This window comes from Euphorbia lathyris, chromosome 3 (assembly GCF_963576675.1).
Source record: "Euphorbia lathyris chromosome 3, ddEupLath1.1, whole genome shotgun sequence".
Taxonomy (NCBI): Eukaryota; Viridiplantae; Streptophyta; class Magnoliopsida; order Malpighiales; family Euphorbiaceae; genus Euphorbia; species Euphorbia lathyris.
This window is the reverse complement of record NC_088912.1, coordinates 53,543,305-53,555,147: the sequence shown is the minus strand read 5'-3', so window position 1 is coordinate 53,555,147 and position 11,843 is coordinate 53,543,305. Positions and strand designations below refer to the sequence as shown.

Genomic DNA, 11,843 nt, shown 5'->3' with positions numbered 1-11,843 from the left:
GTTTCCTAAAAGATTTCTGATCAACTTCAAACGAATTAGTCACATTCATGAAATACAATTGTTTATATAAAAATGGATAACTATGAGTAATTTTACCTTAACGTCTGGTGCAATTTTACCTCTAAGGTTGGCAGCAAAGAACAAATTTACCTCTAACATTGGCAGGTTGGATCGCTTTGAGAAATTATCCATCAAATTGTTTTTTCAGTCATGAATCTTGTCATCTATACTTCACGTGTGCGTTATTTTTTAATCATTAGGCACATATCACAAACATATGAACATACGTGAAAAAAGAATAAAAAAATTATATTGTATTTTGTACGAGTTGGACAAAAAAATCCAAATCTTTCAGAAAATTTATAAATATTAATCTCCAATTCTATTATTAAATCATAAAAAATACGAAATCATTTTTTAGAACCAATTGTGTGCAACTGGTGCAAAATAAAATATAAAATATGTGCGTCTTATAATGATTTCTGAAATTTAACCAACTTGTTAATGTTGAGTTAAAACTACTCTTAGCTGCAACATTAGGAGTAAAATTGCTACAGACCGTTAGCGTTAGTTGTATTCTGACAACTTGTCTCTTTAAGTGTCTGTTCTTTTTGACTGAAATTAAATTAAATTAACTAAACTAAATGTTACTGAATTGAACTTAACTGAATGCTACCAAACTTAACTTAACTGTATTAAATAATTATAATTATAATAAATTATATATACACAATGATAAATTTTATATATAAATAATTATAATAAATAATAATAAATTATTGAACTGAAATTAAATTGACTGAATAAAAAAATGCTACTGAACTTACTTATACTAAAATTAAGTAAATTAAAAAATGTGAGAAGTTAGAATATCCATGCTTCCTAATTTGAGAAATATGGTAGTTGCGAAACAGATTATACATGATAAAACAAAATTGTTTCATTGTTGATTTGGTGAGTTTATAAGAAAAAAGGGAAAGTTTCATTTAAATAAAAATGTAAGAAAAATTGGAATTGGAAAAAATAAAAAGAATATCGAACAAGAGCACATGTATGAGTATGATGTATGTGTATGTTAATTAAGGAGACGTTGCTAGTTGTGTTGTGGGTTGGGTGGCCTACTACTCACATGCCTCACTGTCACTCTGCTGTTTTCTCCTCCTCCTCCCCATTTTACCGGATTAGGCCCTACACTCACCGCCTTCTCATGCCGACAGCTCAACAACCCTCCTCCTCCTCCACTCCTTTTCCCCCATCCTCCATTGCTGCTGCTGTTGTCACCACTAATCTTCTTTAATATATTGTATTGCCCTATCTCCTGTTCAGCTTCTGAGAAATTCGTTACACTTGCTCTTTCCAATGCCTCAGCTGTCGTTACACTCCAGTCTATGCTAGCTTCACTTGGTTCATAACATTCTGTTACTGAAATTGTCTCATCCAGACTCTGCCTGCAATACAAACGTTTTCCATTGTTGTTGTTGTAAGATATGTCATCCATTGACTCTCTCCTATTACTATTACTATTATACATTTGATATGCTGTTTGAGTAGAGAAGCTCTCTATCTCAAACAAATCTGAACTTGCATCACTTGCTATGTCATCATCCATAACTGTCGTTCTCGACTTTGGACTTGTCGGAACTACCAAACTTTGATGATGATGAACCTCCATTGCTGTCTTGCTAGAAACAACATCTTCAGATGGTTTGAAAACTTCCAGTGAATCCCGTGCTGGATCTTCCAGCGGAGGGGTTCTATGTCCGTTTAATGTCAGCTTTATGGGAGATGATGTTTGATTTAGTATAGGAAAAGTAAACCCATCATTGCCGAATGCTCTAATTGAATTTGAGGATGCCACTCGCTGCTGCTGCTCACTTATTCCTGACGGAAAACGTGTCTTATTTGCTGAAATTCTTTGAGAATTAGGACTTATTTCCTGTCTTTGTCTTTGGAGCCAATCTGTTGCAACACAACTAGGAATCTGTCTTTCCATATTCCCAACTTCTTTACTCTTGTGGCCTGGATGTGATGAGGGAGTTCTGGATTCTGATACATTTTCCTCAACTTGAACAGATTTCTTGCCAGCACAAGGACATTTTCGACCCAGAAGCCATTTCGTTGCAGACCCCTTTTTCTTTTCATCAACACGATTAGGATTTCTAATGGAGACAGCAATTGCGCCAGGGGGATTCGCCAGCAGACCAGTTTGGCTATTCCAACTAGCTTCTGATGAAGCTGTTGGTGTCGCGTGAAATGACCGAGCCCTGTAGTTTCGTCCATATCCATCCGCTGAAGATAATCTAGGAACAGATTCAAGGTTAAGAACTTCCACAGGAGAAATTCTCTTGCTCACTCGAGGATCGCTGCTGTTGCTTGTACTGCTCTCATTGAAATACTTCTGAGCATCAAAAATGCTAATCTCAGAATCCTCAACAAGGTTATTATTGAGTTGTGGCTGTGGTGGTTGGAGATAAGAGGAGAATGAAGCATCTGTAGTTTTGTGCGGAAACGAAACGAAAGGCGGGGAAGGTTCCCTGCTGCCATAAACAGGCTGCAGATGAGATAAACTGCATTTAATGGAGTTCACCTGTGCTGATCTTTCCATCTCTTTAAAGTAATAATCTGTCAACTAAACACTGCAATAAGAATTGTCAAGTCCCCCTGCTCTATATGTAACAGCAAAATAGAAGGTTGCCAAAGATGGAAGGAAGCAATAATCCAGAAAATGATGATTTTAGCTGTTTAAACAGTAGTTTTGGTGTTGAGGACAAAGGAAGGCCAGCCTAATCTAATCAAGAAAAGAGCAACAAAAAGCATGTCATGTTAGCTTAATGGTTTTGTGTACCCTACACCTTCTTAAATCAATAATCATCTTAGGGATTGGCTATTTTTTATACTCTCTTCCACTGGATTTGGACCCATCCGCATTTATCACCAAGATAAGAGGCAGGATTCCTTCCACATCATCAGGATATTTCTTACACCATACCCTCCTCCTCATCCTATTTTTTCCCTTTAAACAACACTACTTGTAATGAATATTATATCTAACTAACAAACATCCCCATCTCTTTTCATTTTCTTTTCTACTTTGAGGTTAAAAATTGAGCAATCCTTGTGCTGAAGAATGGAAGGATCAACAGTCAATTAGTTGCAGAAAAGTTCTCAAAATTCTAATTTCATTGAAATAATAACATGTGCCTTACTTAAACACGATTTTTAAATTTCAGATAAACACCAAAATTCTAAAAAATATAAAAACCATCAACAGTTTATTAATTTTGTTGTGTTTACATGGAGTTATCAATGTTACATAAAAGAAATAGAATGTTGCTACTAGTTACAATGAAGTTAGGGGGGGGGGGGGGGGGGGGGGTTTAGTTTTCTATGTAATTACACTTAAGTTTCATTATGTCTTTTCTTTTTTGAAACATCTGAATCTGTAAGATTAGAAAGTTGAATCTTAACCACACAAGTTACAGTAGGGAGAAAAATGTCAACGAGAAACACCCTACTAGAGTATACTCCATGTAATGACCTCTAAATTCCATTCCCCACTCAAAAGATTAACGTATAGTTGTTTATCACATGCAAAAATCACTCTAAAATTTTCAAATTCAATAATAGAAAAAACAATAATATTACAAAATTCCAGAACCCTATGTTGCAGGGGCCAACTGCTTCAACTTTGCCTGTAAGACCGCCCCAGCTTCATCTGCCACCGTTTTCTTCTTGGATGCAAGCTGCATTTGGATTTTGATTAATGCGATGAAAGACTAGACATAACATAATACAGAGTTCAAATAAAGAAAAATACTGGAAATTTATGTCAACTGCCACATTAAATTCACACACTGGACAAAGTAAAAAGAAATGAATAACCGCCCCCCTTAAACAGAACCAGATTTCATCCAATAATTTTATGCCTTGCAAGGACCCACATTTGTCACGCATAAGCAGACAGAAAAACAACTATGCCATAGGAAATAGAATAATGAGAAGGTAGTCCTACACACCAAGCAAGGTCCTAGAAGAGGAACCAAAAAATGACAGCCACATACAATTCAAGACTGCCAGTTTTTATATACTAATTATAGACACGGAGTCATAATACACACTAGAATCATAACCCTCACCCTCAAAATCCAAAAGAGTATTATAATAACTAATTTGAGATGGAGTTGGGATTGGGATTGATTAAAATTCTCAAAGTATTTCATTCCATTCAGGCAATATCACACTTTTGGGTTAGAACTTGGTTGGAACACAATCAGTTATGATATGGTGATGCATTAGACACTCAGAAATTCCACTCTACTCAGATGCTCAACAACACAAAAACATAAATAACTTGAATGCGCCTTTTGCTGCATTTGCCACATTAAAACAAATAACCTAAACATTGCATCCTATCCAACGGTTCTAATTACTTGTCAAAATAATGAGTATTAAAATACTTAAGCCAAAATTTAATGGGTGCCTTGACTGTTTATTTGACTATTTACCATCAGATACAACCATGCATCTGATAACGTTTAATGCAATATCTAACAAAAGAATAAAAGCTTTAGGTGCATCACTATTCCAAAAGTTCCATTTCTTTGCTATAGTTAGTAACAAATGTCTTCCTTTTATCCCTTCAAATGAAGATCTGGAATAGCAAATACCCTTTTTCAAAATTAACATCTCGTAGTTAACAAAGGGCAGGAGGTATGATAAGGAACAAGACTACAAGGAAATTGGCATGTAAGCAAGGTGCAGATACATGCCTAACAAGGATTAGACTTCAGGGTATATTTGGTGTGTTGGCAAAACTACAACTGGAAAAAAATATCATCTCAATTATCTTGACAGAGTAACTAGAACTATTAAGGTAAATTGACTTGAAAAGCTCAACACCAATTAAAAAGCAATTCCAAACTCTTCTTGCAGTTTTGAGCATAATAATTTTTTCAAAAAAGCACCTTTAATGCAATACCAAGCATTCTAACATTTCACTTGGTAGTTACATGTTACATGCATTGCATTCAATAATTAGTGCAATAAAAAGCAAAAACACGTGCAGCCTAATTGGTACATCCTCACGAATTGGAGGTGGGAGATTGTAGATTTGAAAACCCAGCCTCTTCAATCCTCGTATATATTATTTATGAAGAAAAAAAAATGTGTGAAAACAGTTTATATTGTTTGTTATTAATAGTTAAATTTTCATACAAGGCTACTGGGTAATACAAGAGCGAAGCACTTCCTAATTAGGTTAATAGATTTCAAAAACATTAATATCAATAGGGTTCAAAATTTCAAATGCAAGTATGCATATCAGTTCTATGAATATGATAATATTAAGTTAATCATTTTGTTATATAAAATATTAAAAATAAATTTGCAATCTCCATGTTACTGTGCTGTAATTTGTAGAAAACATTTGCTAACATTAGTTTTCAGTTTTCTTCTTTGTAATTCAGTTAATCATCATATAGTCAATTGAAAGGTCAATATTGAATATTTATTCTACAACAACAACAACAACAACAACAAAGCCTTAGTCCCGAAATGATTCGGGGTCGGCTAACATGAACCATCATATAAAACCGTGAAAATCAAGTCGTGTCAGCGACACAGATTCGCTCCCTCCACTCCATCCTATCCACTACCATATTTTCCTCAATTCCCAATAAACTCATATCACTCTCGATCACCCTCCTCCAAGTTTGCTTAGGTCTTCCCCTACCCCCTCACCACTACATCCCTTTGCCACTCTTCGGTTCTCCTAACCAGCGCATCAAGCGCTCTACGTCTCACATGGCCAAACCACCTTAGTCGGTTTTCTCTCATTTTATTCTCAATAGATGTGACCCCTACTTTTGTCCTAATTATTTCATTATGCACCCAGTCCTTTCTCGTGTGACCACGCATCTCGTGTGAATATTTATTCTACATGATAAAAAAAAAAAAAGTATGCAAAAGTACAAGGTAAGTGTTAGGGCCATTTTATATAGAGTCTTAGGCATGGTTTTAGACCTATTTATGTGTAATTATCATCTATTTACCATAGTTTATGTGGTGTTTTCTCTATTATACACTTGATGTGCACTTTGAGGTGTTTCAGGTACAATTGAGGAAGAAACGGAGTAGAAACGGAGTAAAAACGGAGCAAAACGAAAGTTGAAAAGAATCTCTACTCGTTGAGTGGGACTTGATACTCGGCGAGTAACATTAGCTTCTCGACGAGTTAATTTACTCGTCCAGACCAGAGAGTCATCAAGCCAAGTCAATGAATAGAGATAAAAGTCAACTATGAAAGCTCGAAATTGGACACCTACTTAGCGAGTAGATTTACGAATCTTGCTCCAACTCAACTTCAATTATTCAACTTCAGATAAAAAAAGAAACACTTCAATCCGATTCAGAAATAGAGAGAAGACCTAATTAGATTAGAATAGTAATGATAATACTATAAATAGAGGCTAGAACCATTGTATTAGGTATTCAACTTTAGTTATTCTTAGTTTCAGTTTTAAATTAGTTCTTAGTTGTTCGTTTTACATTCAAGTAAGTTCAGATTCGTTTTGTATTCAAGCAACCAAGGTACATTCGTCCCTTAGTTGTAAGATTTCAATATTGGTTTGTTCTTCATCTCAAGTCTATCAATTTACTTATTAAAGTTCAATTCTCTTCATCTCGTATTTTCTCTCACATTGAATCTTAAAAAGTATTTGATAAACATGGGCTCACCTTTCCTACATCTTATCCCCAATCTGTGTTTTAGTTCCATCATGAACTAAACCACCATTTGGCTGAGATTAAAGGTGAATTATGTTTAGCGAATATGGTTTAAATCAAGTTAACGTTTAAATTGTGTTGTGAAAAGAAATTAACTAAAAAATATTAAGTTAGGAATTATTGTCTATACTAAGAAAAGAAACCAAATCAAGCAATTGGTATAGGTGTTGGATTGTGAAACCTAATCAAGTAATCAATTCAACCAAACAACCCTAACTTTTCCTATACCCTAATCGGATAGTGCGGCTTTGTAGTCTAAGTCACGGCTTAGCTTTAGCTTTCATTAATATTCATGCTTTCTAGTAACTTAGAGATTTTGCCTAATCAAGCATCGGTCTAAGGAATTAGGAATAGAGTTGATAATCTTAGGTCGAGGTTATTTACTTCTTAAGGAAAGTTACCGTCTTTTAGAGTTATATCTTTGTCACATCACTACTTAACTTGACACCATAGGAGCTAGACATAGGGATCCTTATATCTCAGCCTCTCATTCATTCATAGAACTACCAAGTATTAAATCACTGCTTTTATATTTAATTAGATTAATTAAAACAACAAACTTCTTAATCAATTCATTAGTTAACATAGGATTTTAGTCGAGTAAGGAATAGGAAACTAGTCTATGTGGGATCAATACCATTCTTAGGAACGTTTACTACTTTATAACGATAGAGTTCACTTGCTCTTAGGAGTAGATACGTTTTATGGCTATCAGTAAGAAAAATGTCAAAAGCTTTCAAGAATAAACAGACTTGGCAGAAGGTAAAAGGAACAAAAAATGAGAACAATAGAAAGAAAAATAAAAGCGAAGAAAAGGATACCACAAAAAAGAAGAAACCAGAGTGGCCGCATTGAAAATTATCACTGAATGTTTTCACAAAATTAAGAAAACTATGTTTCAACTTTCAAGTACAATTTAGGTACGTAAAATATAAAATAATTCTTTTGCAGAAATTTCAGTATTTTTCCCCATATTTTGTCCATTTTAGAAACTTTTATTACTGGTAAATTTTTATAGTATAGAATATGGCAACAAGTAGGTAGTACACGATCAATTACAAGAAAATTTAGTGTTTTTCACCATATTTTGTCCATCTTCAAAATTTTCTTTCTCATGCAATTCTATAACTAGTATTGATTCATATGGCTGACAAAAAGATTCTACATGACAGCATTCATGACAAACTAAAAACATCACAACACTACAAAAGGGCGGCCCGGTGCATTACGCGTCCCCGCTAAGCAAGGGTCCGGGGAGGGGTCCCACCACAAGGGTGTACTGGGGGCAAGCCTTCCCCTGCCAAATTTTTTGACAAGAGGCCGCTCCTAAGACTCGAACCCAACAACAACGTTTACCATTGTGTCAAGGCTCGCCCTCATCACAACACTGCAATAACAATAATTTTAAAAACTAGTAATTTCATATGAAATTCAATAACAAGTTATGCACATATCCATAGTGTATGAATCTTATATTAAAAGGTCCATGCAAAAAGTCTATAAAGTGGGGAACCCAACAAGTTTAATGAACTTAAGACTACCATTTTACTTGTCTCTACAAAAGTGGCAATAGCTTGAGTATCTAATTCAGCAAACCTTACTTCTATTACCAACTCGTTGTAATATTATTTTGCTTCCCTAAACAGTTACAATTTTGGAAGTGTTGGTAAGCATGGTTTTCATGATGTTCCCAGAGGCATACTGTGCATCAACACCAGAGGCTGACAGATAACTTCCTAGTAGTTATCGTAACCTTGACTCAGAGAGAACTCTATGATAGTGGAGGTTTCTCTCCCATGCTCCTTTTATGTCTTAAGCCACAAATGAAACACATCTCTAAGATGCCTTCTCACTTCAACTCAATAGAGGACCGGTGCTTACTCTAGTGCATAGAGTATGCCCTCTTCAGGCTGAATTTAGGGTAAATCTTCACAAGCATTGATGTCTAGATAAAAGATTTTTTTATCAATTTTATATTACTTCATTAGTCAGAATGAAAAAGGTCGATTAAAATTTTTTAAATTCCTAAAGCAAACAGATAAGAGGGCGAGCCTTGGCGCAACGGTAAACGTTGTTGTCGTGTGACCAAGAGGTCACGGGTTCGAGTCTTAGGAGCGGCCTCTTGCCAAAAATAAATTGGCAGGGGAAGGCTTGCCCCCAGTACACCCTTGTGGTGGGACCCCTCCCTGGACCCTCGCTCAGCGGGGACGCGTAGTGCGACCGGGCCGCCCTAAAGCAAACAGATAATATTCACTAATAATTAATTTAAATATGTTTCTTCTCCTCCTTTACAAATTCAAGTTCTTATTTTAAAGTAATTAATTTAAATATGTTTCTTCTCCTCCTTTAAAAATTCAAGTTCTTATATTAAAGTTTGAAGCGAAAAATTGGAATTTGAGATACAAACCATCAGAAATTACCACGAAGATTGAATAATTAACAAATAGTTCCTGCAATCTTACAAGCTTGGAAAATCAATATATGAATGCATCACGTAGTCTATTCCTTGCATTCAATTGGAAGACAATGACTAAACATCTTAAAGAAAATGCTACTCAATTTCCACTAGCTCTAATGTCTTCCTAGATTTTCTCTCTAAGTTCATATATTCAAATATCTTCATACATAAACAGCCACTATCAAAACATAACAAAAGATTTAATAGATGGATACCTCAATGAGTTGATCAAAATTAGATTTCAGCAAGTTGATCTTGCGGTCGCAGTAATCTTTTCCTTCAGTCATTGTTTTCTAGTATTAAACCCAAAGAAAAAATAATCAAATACGGAATAACAAACTCAGTACAGAACTAATAAAAAGAAACGAAATAAAATGAAGAAAACCTCAACAAAGTAGCCAGTGCCGATATCTACAAGTACTTTATCTGCATCATCGAGGGTTCCGGGAACATAAAGCGATGCAGTAAGAGGCACCAACATTTTCTTCCCTGAAATTGCAAATATTATTTGACTGTGTTGTAAAATAAAATGAAATAATCGATAGAGGAAGTGGGGGAAGTTAAGGAAAAGAGAAAGACCTTGAGGACGGAGGGAGAGATCATTAAGGGCAGAGGACGCAATCTCGAGGCGGGTGGTAGCAGTGCGAATGTTATTGAGACTGTCTTGTAACAAATTAACTTCGAGATCCGATTGCTCTTTGAAGGCTTTTAGTTGCTCTGCGCTCATCTTTTCCATCTCTGCTACTCTCACCGCCGGACTATCCTCTCGCCCTTTCGACGACGCCATATTTCTCAGTTATCAGATCAGTCGATCGTCCACCCGTTCTTTTCTGTGTGTTGTAATTAGTAAAATATATTTTTTAAAGTTTTTTATTTATATATATTTTTCAAGTTATATATATTTCATCGGTTAAATTACACCCATGGCCAGTGAACTATACCCATGTTCACATTGTGGTCACTCAACTTCATTTCTTTCTGATGAGGCCATTAAACTTTACATTTTGTTACACCAGTGATCATTGTGACCGTTGACCAACGTTTTCAACCTTAGATCCTCCTTTTAACCGGCTGTCTTTCTCCTTCTCTTATTCTAAAACTTAAAATATCAATTTTGACCTTCTCTTTCTTCTCCTCCATCTCCATGGTCAAATCTCTCCCTCAAACCATTTTATTTCTCTAACTCCTTCATTCCTCTATCTCTTTCTTCTTCGGCTCATATTAATTTGAATGAGCTTAGGATAAAATTCTCAATATTCTCATTAAAAATAAACTTTGCTAACTATTACATTTATATTGTTTCTAGGTGTATTGAACAAGTAATCTTGGTGGCTAAGTAAGAAAGGACAAGCCAAGTGGCTGAATCATCACCATTGATCAAGTCTGGATATGATGAATGGTGATGATCTTCTTAAGAGCTGATTGGGTAAGGTGGTGATCATTATAAGCTGGTGGACTGCTTCTAGAATGCCCTAATTATGAGTGAAAGACCAAAATGTCCTCCACCCCTGCGTAAGGACCAAACTGCCCCTGGTCAAGTGAAGAGTCACCAGTTTTACTTATTATGTATTGAGTCAGATAGATTAACTCAATCTTCAATACGTAACCTTTTGGACTTCCAAGACTTTCTCTTCTTCTTCTTGCTATGGATCTTTTCTGTAAATGAAGAACAAATACTTTCTTCTTCATCTTCATTATTTCAACACCCTTCCTCAAACTAAGCTTGATACAAACTCTTCAAGCCTAGTTTGCTTACTAGAAATCTCAATTGCGGAGAATGTTGGGCCTTCGTAAACAGATCTGCTAACTGTAACGCAGAAGGAATTGGCATCAACCTGATGAGCCCCGTTTGAACGCGTTCACGGATCACATGACAATCTATGTCTATGTGTTTCGTTCGTTCGTGAAAAACTGGATTTTGTGCTATGTGCATCGCCGATGTGTTGTCACAAAAGAGAAGGGATGCCGTGGACGGCGGTGCACCCAGATCTCGTAAGAGATTAGTGAGCCAGTGGAGCTCGCATGATGTCGAAGCCATTGCTCTATATTCGGCTTCCGAGGAAGATCTGGAGACGGTGTTCTGTTTTTTCGACTTTCAGGAGATTACGGCCGATTCGAGAAACACCACATAGCCGGTAACTGATCTTCGGGTCTCTGGGCAAGTGGCCCAGTCTGAATCGGTAAAAGCTTGCAGATGCAAGTTGTTGCATGCAGGAAAAAACAACCCAAGACCTATGGTCCCCTTCAGGTAACGTAACACTTGTTCAGCTCTATTTTGGTCTTCGGTGGTTGGCTGTGTGAGGTGTTAGGATAACTGATTTACTATATGTGTGATGTCTGGTCTTGTATGGGTTAAATACAGTAGCTTTCCTATGAGTTGTCTATATGGTGTATCTGATGGAAGTGGCTTTTCATTTTTGTTGGGCTTGAGGTTTGGTAAGGCTGGGGATGAGGCTGGTTTACAGTCGATGAACCCCATGTCCTGTAACAATTCTAATGTGTATTTTCTTGTGACATGTGGAGCCCCTGCTGGTTGCGAGAAAATTCAAAGCCAAGAAAATAGTGTATGGCCCCCAAGTCCTTGATGCTAAAAGCCTCATCC

At 36.1% G+C, this 11,843-nt stretch overlaps 2 protein-coding genes across 2 annotated transcripts; both read right to left on the bottom strand.

Annotated features, from left to right (window-relative positions):
• Window positions 1–862: 862 nt before the first annotated feature.
• Window positions 863–3,259, bottom strand: LOC136223783 (protein PHYTOCHROME KINASE SUBSTRATE 4). Its single transcript, XM_066011951.1, has one exon. It carries the CDS (start codon window positions 2,603–2,605, stop codon window positions 1,094–1,096), a length of 1,512 nt encoding a protein of 503 aa, XP_065868023.1. The 5' UTR covers window positions 2,606–3,259; the 3' UTR covers window positions 863–1,093.
• Window positions 3,260–3,522: 263 nt separating this feature from the next.
• LOC136223784 (prefoldin subunit 5) lies at window positions 3,523–10,092 on the bottom strand. Its single transcript, XM_066011952.1, has 4 exons — window positions 9,821–10,092; window positions 9,627–9,730; window positions 9,457–9,534; window positions 3,523–3,743 (listed from the first exon to the last, which is right to left on the bottom strand). Exons 1-4 carry the CDS (start codon window positions 10,026–10,028, stop codon window positions 3,660–3,662), a joined length of 474 nt encoding a protein of 157 aa, XP_065868024.1. The 5' UTR covers window positions 10,029–10,092; the 3' UTR covers window positions 3,523–3,659.
• Window positions 10,093–11,843: the final 1,751 nt, after the last annotated feature.